The sequence below is a fragment of the Lactuca virosa genome, chromosome 5 (assembly GCF_052849685.1).
Source record: "Lactuca virosa cultivar CGN04683 chromosome 5, Lactuca_virosa_CGN04683_v6, whole genome shotgun sequence".
Classification (NCBI taxonomy): Eukaryota; Viridiplantae; Streptophyta; class Magnoliopsida; order Asterales; family Asteraceae; genus Lactuca; species Lactuca virosa.
In genome coordinates this window covers 419,254,557-419,265,801 of record NC_136430.1, presented here as the reverse complement: position 1 = coordinate 419,265,801, position 11,245 = coordinate 419,254,557, and the positions used below count along the sequence as shown (strand labels likewise).

At 36.8% G+C, this 11,245-nt stretch overlaps 1 protein-coding gene across 1 annotated transcript; it reads left to right on the top strand.

Moving 5' to 3' along the window:
- Window positions 1-7,976: 7,976 nt before the first annotated feature.
- LOC145114056 (uncharacterized) lies at window positions 7,977-8,960 on the top strand. The gene has a single exon (XM_079050066.1). It carries the CDS (start codon window positions 7,977-7,979, stop codon window positions 8,958-8,960), a length of 984 nt encoding a protein of 327 aa, XP_078906192.1.
- The last annotated feature ends 2,285 nt before the right edge of the window (window positions 8,961-11,245 follow it).

Sequence of the window (11,245 nt, the reverse complement as noted above, 5' to 3'; positions counted from 1 at the left end):
TAGGCCAAAAAACCCTGGGTATTCCAGCCCGATGGTTGAGTGGACCCGATGCATGCTTGTATGTTTATTGTATGGGGTATTTTGGGGGAAACTCACTAAGCTTTATGCTTACCCAGTTGTTTATGATTTCAGGTATCATCGGTGATTGCGGGAAGGAGAAGGCGGGACTGTACACACTCATCAGCAGCATTGAGAATTTTGCGTTCATCGTAATAATCTGATTTCATTAATTATAACTGAGAATAAATGGTTTTTCTTAAAAAGGTTTTTACATCTTGAGAAGTTTCACTTTAAATAAAAATGAAAATTTTTGGTCGTGAAATTGGGATGTTACATTTAGTGTTGCTGATATGTGAACTGTTAGGAAATCATGCTAGTGGATAAGCTAAGGTTCTTTTAGGAACTGTTGGATAGAAATGCCCGATTTCTATGATGCCTTATGATATAGGGAGTTGCTTGCCAGATATATATTACTTGATTTGTGATTACTGCATGTATGTTGATTAGTTGTATATGGTCGGGATTGAATAGCCTTAGAATGATCAACTTAGCCTTACTTCTTATTCCTTGTTTGGTTGTGGACTTAGGGCATAGTCGATTATTCGACAGTCTATCTGATCTCTTATTGTGTACAACAAGCATGCACAAAAGCAATCGGTGGTGCGGGATGAGGATAATCATAGGAAGAGTGCCTAGGAAGTTAGTTGTAGCTCATAGGAGAAGTGGGTGTTAGCACACCTAGGAGTGGTCTAGTGCAGTGACTTAGGAACTTGGGATGAATTCTGAATCGACTACGGATAGGTTTGGAAGGTAGTTTGCGCCCGTACTACTGAAAGCACAGAATATGTATGAGATTCAGGAGGAACCTCGAGGTTACTAAGGAACTAATATGAGTGTGGTCTGGTGTGTTTTGCACTATGTTTTGATGTCTGATATTTCCTTGGTATATTCTCAGTATGGGGGCTTTTGGAGGTCCACGATCAGGTGTTGGTGTCACTAGGAGAGCATATATGAGTGAGGAGGAGATCTGCGGGATCATTATTGCCAAGGTGGTTGAGGCGATCAGGGAGGGGATTTCGGAGTTGTTTGGGTCGGTGAAGACTACGTTGATAGAGGAGTTTGACCGGCGCTATGTCGCCATCACGCAGATATTTGTTGCCGCAGCCACATTAGCAGTCACCATTGTAGGATCTCATAGAGGTGAGGTGATGTAGTAACGGGAGTTCGGTTATACAAAGCCTCCGGAATTCAGAGGCGAAAAGGGACCCAATCATTTCTTCAAGGTGGACTTATGATGTGGAGGGATGTTTCTTCATGTGTTCATGTCCCGAGGGCCAGAAGGTGAAGTTTGCACTGAATCTTCTTCGCTAGGGTGCAAAGGATTAGTGGAAGTTTGTAACCTAGAGCTTTTTGCAGGCTGAGCGAGCCGCAGTGACTTGGGAGTAGTTTCTGGACATGTTTTGAGCGGAGTATATTCCTCTTGTGGAGCGGGAGCGATTGGATCAGGAGTACTTGGATCTGAGGCAGACGACCGAGTCAGTGACGAAGATCACCAAGATGTTCACTAAGAGGGATTTATTTTGTCCTGATTTCACTGCTTCAGAGCACGCTCAGATGACTCGATACTTGAGCATGATCAAGATGGATATTCGGCAGTTTGTGTCTACCCAGCAATACAGTACAATCGTTGAGCTTCAGGATTCCGCGAGGAGGCGAGATTGAGATAGAGACCCAGAAGAGGGAGCATGGTCAAGCTCCAGTTTAGTCCTAGACTGTAGCAAAGCGGTTCAAGTACGCCGACCGAAGTTCGAGATCAGCTGAAGGGAGGTGTAGATTTTTTCTATGTCACAGGTGTGGCGAGGATGGTCATTTTAGAAGAGATTGAAAATGGAGTGCACGATTTTGTTTCCATTGTGGCTAGGAGGGCCACATCAGAGCTCATTGTCCCTTTCTTGTTTTTGGTGAGGTGTTGTACCCTACACCCTTGGCTTGAAAGTTACCCAACGGTCGTTATGGGACGACCGGAGTCCCGAGGACTGAGAGTTGAGTTGGAAGATCTTTTATTCAGCAATTGTGGTGGTATTAGTATTCATCTATAATTTATGTTTGTGTTTCAAAGTTCAGTTGTAATCTTGGATGATTAGTTAAATAGAAGTAACTTATTAACTCTATTCTAATTGAATTCTTATTATGAATGGATTAATTATCTTTTTCCTCGATTGTATGCGTGTTGGAATTTGTGAATGTTGTGAGGGTTCAGATTTTCCTATGTATGTGGATATCAGTGGTTGGGATCAAGTAGTAGAGTTCAAGTGGGTTTGGGTATCAAAGGACTGTGAAGTTGTCAGATTCTAGCATATTTCAAGTGGGGAAGAGTGGAATCTCACAGCAAGAAGACCTTATGCCAAGGTTTGGTTCTCAGTCGAATTTCTCCAAGCTCAAGACTAATGCGCAACTGTTGAATCTTTCGGTTTCATGTCAATATCATCATCAGCTGTTGGATTTTCCTTCGAGTCGTATTAGTTTTAGTTGTGATAAGATCTGTAGGGTGTGCTTGTGCTTTAGACTCTAGGATGTTAGGAGCCCAGGTTGAGGGATGTGATGAGGGCTTCCTTGTTTGTTCTTGTTTTATTGGGGCTTGGAGGTCTGAGTAATAACCCGAAGACCTGGTAGGGCCAGTTAAGTCTTGTTGAGCCCAAGTGTTGTTGTCAATTAATGGATCAGGGGTAAGCATGAGTGTTTTCAGTAGATAGCTAAGCAAGGTTGTCGGAGCCGAGTAGGAGTGTGGCCTAATTTGGTATGTGACCAGTTGGTTCTCGTCGCGATGGTGCACTTATGTGTGGGATTAGCATGACAGAGATTGGCCGAGGAGGTTTAGAGCTAATCAAATCTGCGGAATTTCGGTTAGGGGTTCCATCGTGAAGCGGAAGCAAGCTGATTTCAAGGACGAAATCTAATTTAAGTGGGGGAGAATAGTAACATCATGTTTCCCGTCATTTCTTATTTCAGGACCGTGGGCCGGAAGCCAATTGTGTAAAGGCTTTGGGCCTTATGAAGGTAAAGTTTAGTCCTTGTGGAAGAAGGTAATGATAGTTACGAGATTTTACCCTTAATTTGTTTTGGGGCCGAAGGGTAGAAAGGGAAAAGTCATAGGTTGGGCTCTTGCATGAAATATGGATTTTTGTTCGAGAAGTTTTTAGTCCAAGATATCCAGATAATATTGTGCGATTCTTCAACACCTTTCTATGGATAAAAAGAACGTCAAAAATGGAGTTGGAACGAAAAAATTACGACTGCTAACCGCGTATGTTGTGCGTACTAGGCATCCCTGGTACGGTGGGCGTAAGCGATCAGAACTCAAACCCAATTTGCGTGGTTCGAGCCCTATTTAAGCTCCTTAACTCGCCCAAACTCTTTCCATTCTCAGCCTCCACCCTTTCAACATCCTCCCTTGAAACCCTAACCCTAGTTTGAGCCTTGTGATAAAAAAATAAGGTGTTTTAAGTGCTTTGGAGTGTTCTCGGTGCATCTTGGAGAAGAAGGAGATCATTTGATAAATGTTGGTTGCATTAGATCTTGTAGATCCAAATCTTGTTCACCTTGATCTTTCTTCTGGAGGTATAAAGTTTGAATCTTGATGATGAAATTGTTAGATCTAGCTAGTTTTGTGCATAAAGTTTAGATCTTGAAAGTTTGTGACCTTGTTATGGATAAAGTTGGAAACTTTATCCATCTAAACATCATATTGATTCAGATCTGAAGGTTAGAGACTTGGACTTAATGGATTAAGTTGAAAAAGATGCACTTTTGGTCCCTTTGAGACTTAAAGACTAGATCATGTTTGTTGGGACCATTCTAATGGATAAAGTTGGAAACTTTATCCATTATGAAGCTATTAGGAACCATAAAAATGTGATCTTGGTCCGTCTATCCCTTCCATGCAAGAGTTATGATGTCTTAATGGATTAATAAGTTAGGGTTTTGGCTTTTGAACCTTTTATAGCCATTGAAAGTCATAAAGGTGGAAGCTTTATGATATAAGTCGATGTTTTGAGTCTAGATCTTAGCTCTAGACAAAAGGTCTTAAGTGATAAAGTACTTAATGAAGATATAAGTTCAGTTCGCGTACGTTGGGCGTTCGAGGAGTACGTTGGGTGTACGCAGCTGCCATGGACTTTGACTTTGTTGACTTTCATTGACCATTGACTTTTGACCCAGTTTGACTTTATGTAAAACTTGAGGGTTTTGGTCTGTTAATTAAGGTTTTACTTGGTTTTGGTGATTAGCGGATTCGCAGGAGCACACAACGCAGAAAGGGAAACGCATCTCAGTTTTTCAGGTTCTTCATTTCAGGTGAGTTTCGCCTCATTGTACCGTGGGTTGAAGGCACCAATGTCGGCCCACTAGCTTTGGTTATCTTAGTATAGGGATGTCATAGGGACTGTATATAGTTGTGTAGGGTAGACTGAGGACTCTTAATCTAGGCTTTCTTGCATCTTCCTTGTTTGGTTGTGGCTCTAGAGTAGGATCACCTGTCCGGGTGTCTATCTCACCTCTGAGTATATACGTCATGCATTCCTTGGATTATTGGTAGTTAGTATGTTGCTATGTTGTAGTGATCTGCTAGATCTATATCATGTTATATAGGATGTTGCTATACTGTACTGATCTGTTAGAGTAGGATCATCTGTTCGGGTGGCTATCTCACCTCTAGTTACTTATGGTTACGCATTTCATGGAGGATAGCTGGTAGCATGACATTGTGTGGTGTGAGGACTAGTAGGAAGTATTAAGATGTATGATTGTTGTTTGCATGTATTATGTGCATACTTGATCATTGATTGTTTATATTTCGACATATGGTGGTAGTGGGTTGAGGCGGTCATGCTTTGTGTTGTAGGCCAAGATACTCGATGCGGGTCGGTTGTAATACGAAGGCTCAGAGGCTCGGGAGGAGCGGTTAGGTTGAGGTGGCAGGCCAACAAACCCTGGGTATTCCGATCTAATGGTTGATTGGACCCGATGCATGCTTGCATGTTTATCGTATGTGATATTTTGAGGGAAACTCAGTAAGCTTTATGTTTACCCAGTTGTTTATTGTTTCAATATCATCGGTGGCTATGGGAAGACGAGGGCGGGACTGTACACACTCATCAACAACATTGATGATTTCACGTTCACTATAATACACTAATTTATAATAATTGTAATTAGGAACAGATGGTTTTCTTAAAATGGTTTTATAATTCAGAAGTTTTACTTTAAATATAATAATTTTTTTTGTCGTGAAAATGGGACGTTACAAATTTTTCCACATTTGGAGTTTTGCATCTTGAACTATTTCAAGATCGTATATATTTTATGGTGCTACTAAGATGATTTTCACTTCATTATAGAAATCTTTGAGAGTTTCAAACGCTTCATGATTATATCAAATAAGATAAACATAACCATATCTACTAAAGTTATTAGTGGGTGTAATGAAGTAGTTATATTCATTTCTAGTGGTAGTACTAAGAGGTCAACACACATTTGTATGTATGAGTCCTAACGTGTTCTTGGCTCTCTCGCCAATATCGAAGAAGGGGTACTTCGTTATATTTCCAAATAAATAAGACTCGCACAAATCAAATGTCTTAAAGCATATGATTCCAAAAAAAGTCACGACTAGGATTTTGTAGTGCATTTCTTGGTTAATGTGTTCAAGGCGACAATGCCATAAATATGTTTGATTCAAATTATACTTAGATCTCTTATCATTCAAAGTATATGTTAATTTGTTATTAGAGAAGTAATTGTGCATATTAAGTTAATAAATACCATTACGGGAATGACATTGAAATAAAACAAGTTGTTTCTATAAATGGAAATATCATAATACTAAAAGTGAGTTCATAACCAATATGACTTAAAAAGGAAATTGAAATAATTCTTACACTAAAAATAATGTTTTTAAGAGATAAAACTTTTTCAGTGTGCGAATCAAATCTGTAGAAAAAAAAAGTGAACTACACGTCTGCAATCTATAATAAAAAGATTGTTTGTTTTTTAAAGTTTGAAAACTGTTAAAAAAACTAAAGTTTAAATAAACTAATTTTTTTAAAACTTAAAACAATTTTTTGAGAATTCTAGTTTTACTACACTGAAATTTAATCCACCATAACAATTCTTTTTTAAAAGCATTGCTATATAGTAAATGAACTATATATTTACAGTCCGCTATACTATAATGTGTTTCAATCTTGTCTTCTTAATCTATCAACAATCATATAGTTATTTTGAAGCCGCACAATAAGTCAAATGCTATTATTTATATTAATTTTCTTTATTAACAATGGTATTAGTAATTTAAAATATATTTTAATGATTAGCATTGTCAATAATAAAATTTTACACTATTTTGACTAAAATAATAAAAAAATTATTATTATGTATTTATGTTAGTAATTTAATCAAAATAAAATACTATATTATTTGTAATAATTGAATTGTTATTATTATTGCTACTATATTTTGAATGTCAGCACTAATTTATTACTAACAATATATTAGTGATGTTGGTAATTAAATGTTTTTATTTTCTATATTATTTATTTCTTTAAAGGATAAGGAAGAAAATTATTGCATGAAATATAAAATTATGTAATAATATTCAACATAAAACATGCAAACGTCTACGATGTTTAAAAAAGTCGATGTCATGTCTTCTGGAAGAAGAGGTCGTGCATATATTTTTGGGTCTGCATTCTTCTAAAGAACAAATAGTTTACACAGGAAAGGTTTGTCCGTATGCCGACAAAAAGGCTATGAAGAGCTTTTAGAAAGAAAAAACAAAAAGACACCTAAACCTCATAGCATAATGACAATCATATAATGTAAGAATGAGACCTTTTGGTAACTTCAAATCATAACTTTTGATGGCTTTAGTAAGCGATTGTGTTTTATTTCGACCAAATAAGTCCAATTCTCCATTGTTTAGCTTCTTACTTCTTTCTAGTATCATTACAAATATGAGTTTCACAACCTCTATCAAATACCAATGAAGTATATGAAAAATATATAGTTTTGTCACATAGAGTGGTAAGTATATACTTGACTTGCTAGATGACTTAGTCTTTTTTTAGCTTGGAGTGGCATTTAGGACAATTCTTCTTATAGTGTCTGATTTCTCCATAATGGTAGAAATCGACGTTCTTTGTTAGGCGTTTCCTTATCTTCTTATGTCAAACAACAACATTTTTACATGTTCCTTTGAACGTGACCACTTCCTTATCTTAGCGAGAATGTTTTGTTCACCAACTCGCATAAGATGCAACTATGACTTGGGATTCTCCCACTTATTCTAGAACTCCTTTTCAGTCTGATGTTGAAATATTTTTCTTCAGCTAATTGATGATAGCAAAGGTTAATATCATTATAATTCATCTTTTATGTCATGGTCCATGCAAAAAACCAGGAAGGCTATAATCTCATATTGCTCATCAAACTTTCCCGTCCATGCTATATATCGATGTTCAGATGCTCTATTAGGTTGTGGTAAAGGAAACAGGTTCTCAATAATATTTAACATGTTCTATTACGTGAAGACTATCCTTAAAGTGCAATACCAATCAACAAAGTTATCAACGTTCAATTTCACATTATTGACTAACTGTTTTTGTTATGGAAGTTACTGTTTGTTAGAGAGTAGTTAGTTTTTCTAATCATGGTTAAGTAAGTTAACTAGAGCTGTTAGTATTCAGTTAGCTTCTAATGTGTAGCTTAATCTTTGTATATATTGATTAGTTTATCAGATGAATGAAAAGAACGAAGACTTCATCTACCATTTCTTTCTCTTTTAATTTGATATTATGGTATCAGAGTAATTTTTTTTCCGCATTCATCATCATGATTCACAGTTTCATTTGATCTTCGTTCATCTTTCTCGATCGATCTTTTGATCTCTGTTTTTCTTTACTTCATAATTTGTTTCACAAATGTCTCAATCCAGCAATCCAATTGAAGGATCTTCAGGATCATCTGATGATCCATATTACCTACATCACACTGATAATCCTGGTCTCTTGCTAGTTAATCAGGTTCTCACAGGAGACAACTATGCTTCCTGGTCTCGTTCGATGACCATAGCTCTTTCTGTCAAAAACAAACTTGATTTCGTCAATGGTGAAATCACACAGCCTCCGATAACAGATACTCTTCGATACAAATCATGGAATTGCAATAATAACATTGTTATTTCTTGGATCCTAAATTCAATTTCAAAGGAAATTTCTGCATCGATCATCTATTTGAAAACTGCATCAGCAATATGGAAAGAACTCAAGGAGAGGTATCAACAGAGCAATGGACCTCGCATCTTTCAGATTAAACGTGATTTGATGAACATATCACAAGGCGATGATTATGTAAGTGTCTATTTTACAAAATTAAAGGTTCTTTGGGAAGAATTATCAAATTTCGATGTTCATTGTACCTGTGGATTGTGTATTTATGGTGGTGCTAAAGAAATTGAGCACACAATGATGTTCTTAATGGGTCTGAATGAGAAATATGCTCAAATCAGAAGTCAATTGCTGCTTATGGATCCGATTCCATCTGTTAACAAGATTTTTTCGCTTGTTATTCAAGAAGAACGTCAGCGTGAGATAAGTGTTCCTTCAATCACTAATTCCTCTCTTGTAGCCTTCAATGTTCAAAATAGCAACTCAAAATATCGATTCAATTCTAAAACACATTCTTCTTCAATGTGTACTCATTGCAAACGAAGTGGACACCCTGTGGATAAGTGTTACAAGCTTCATGGCTTCCCTCCGGGTTATCGTTTTAATCAAAACAACAATTCTCATGTTAATTTTGTGAATGACAGATCGTCGAGAAACCAAACCACCAAACTACGATCAACAACAACCGAAGCGTCAGGATCAAAGAACACGAGCCTTACAGCTCTGATACCATGTTAAAATCACACAAGACATATTTCCCAACATCTTCATTTCTTATGTTCAGAAAATACAACCTTACAACCACTATCCTTACAAAGCTTGTGTACAGACAAGAGATTAACATTAAAGTCTAGAATAGCAAATACATCAAATAAAGTGAGATGAGAAGACAACTGAATGTTTCCTATTTTATTTATAGGAGCAGAAGATCCATTTGGATGTTTAACAAGAAGATGGAGTTTAGACACATCCACTGTGTCTTGAAGTTGTGACTCAGAGGCTATCATATGTTGATTCGCCCCTGAGTCAACAATCCAACTCTGAGAATTATTTAAAGTGACAAAGGAGTTACAACAGGTAAATGTAGATGTACCTGCCATATTAGCTGCAGCAGATACATCCTCACTAGCAGAACTGTCACTAATGAGACGAAGAAACTTGGAGTATTGTTCACTTGTGAGATAGTGAGCATCACTATTGTGAACAGACTCAGAAGAAGCTAGAGTAAATTACACGAATGGTCCCTATGGTTTGGGGTAATTTGCGCGCTTGGTCCCTAACTTATTTTTTTAACTCGGAAGGTCCTTACTCTTTGTTTTTGTTACACGCTTGGTCCCCACTGTTTGTTTTTATTACGCGCTTGGTCCCTGTCTTACCTAAAAAGACTATTATTTAAAGAGGGAAAAATTGTGGGGTATGTAAGATAAGGTGAGGGCGGTGGGGTTGGGGATGTGCTTATTTAAATAAATTGAAAAATCAAGGGTAAAATAGTCTTTTTAGGTAAGACAGGGACCAAGCGTGTAACAAAAGCAAACTTTAAGGACCTTCCGAGTTAAAAAAATAAGTTAGGGACCAAACACGCAAATTACCCTAAACCATAGGGACCATTCATGTAATTTACTCAAGAAACTACAGTGTTATTATTAGAACTAACAGAAGATGAATTCATAGAAAAGGACTTATTCTGATTATTATTTTCATTTCTTTGTTTAAAATCTTTTGGATAACCAATCAACTCATAACATCTTTCTATTGTATGACCTTTAAGATTATAATGTTTACATTGTAATCCTTGATTTCTGAACCTATTTTGACCTTGTCCCTTTTTAAAATCATTGACTTTACTATTAAAAACAGAAACGTGTGGTTTTGAAGAGACCAAATAATTCAGAGAACCATTCTTTTGAAGAGATTCTTCTCTAGAAAGAATAGAAAAGGCAGATTTAACATTTGGTAAGGGCTCCATCAAGAGAATATGACTCTTGACTTGATTATATACATCATCAAGACCACTTAGAAACTGCATTAGCTTCATCAATTTAGAATGATCACTAAGTTTAGTAGCAGCCTCACACACACATTCAGTTAGACTTGTTAAACCATCAAACTCCTTCCATAATGAGTCAAGTTTATTATAATAATCGGAAAGAGATGAACCATTTTGTTTTAAAGTATTAATTTGTTGATGGATATTAAAAATTACAGATCCATCAGCCTTATTATAGCTTTCAAATAATTCATCCCAAATATCCTTAGCTTTGTCAGAATAGACATGACTAGCATATATGGTTTCAGAAATAGATCCTAATATCCAATTGCATACAACAGCATTAACACGTTCCCATTTAGAAGATTTAGAAGTTTCAGTATTTTCAAGTGTTATAGTACCATCAACAAAACCCAATTTATTCCTAGCCTTTAGGCCTCTAGACATGGCACTACGCCATAACCGATAATTTTCATTTCCAGTCAACTTAATTGTTATGATAGAGGTTACAGCATTATCAGAAGGATGAACATATAAGGGATCATCAAAATCAGCAGTAGTACTATCTTTAGGAGTGCCACTCCCTTCAGAAGTGTCTCCTGCCATAGTGAATCACAGAAGACACACAAGAACAAATAGCAAACAGAAAACCAAACAACAAACAACAGACCCTGTGTTGACTTAAAGTCCAGATGGTCACCACAGTGTGTCGGGGCCCAAGACAATCAAACACAGAGTCGAAAAACAATCAAGAACAACACAAGACACAAAAACAAATAACTGGTGTACTCAAGACAACTAGGGTCTCCCACATCTACAACTAAAGAAATAAAGAAAAAAGGAACAAGAAACCCTCAAAGTGCAATAGGCAAAGATGTTGTTTTAAAATCGACTCCCTGAATCCGTTCCCTGCAAGGGTTTATCGGTGATGAAATCCGACCCAAAGAGGATTATTTCAGATTAGAGGGATTGATCGATTACTTCCAGAGTTTTTTAATCCAACCTCGCAACAGCAGCACCAAGTAAATGAAAACGC

Bases quoted from the DNA above. Each gene is read 5' to 3' on its own strand.
- LOC145114056 (XM_079050066.1), top strand. From the start codon at position 7,977: ATGTCTCAATCCAGCAATCCAATTGAAGGATCTTCAGGATCATCTGAT.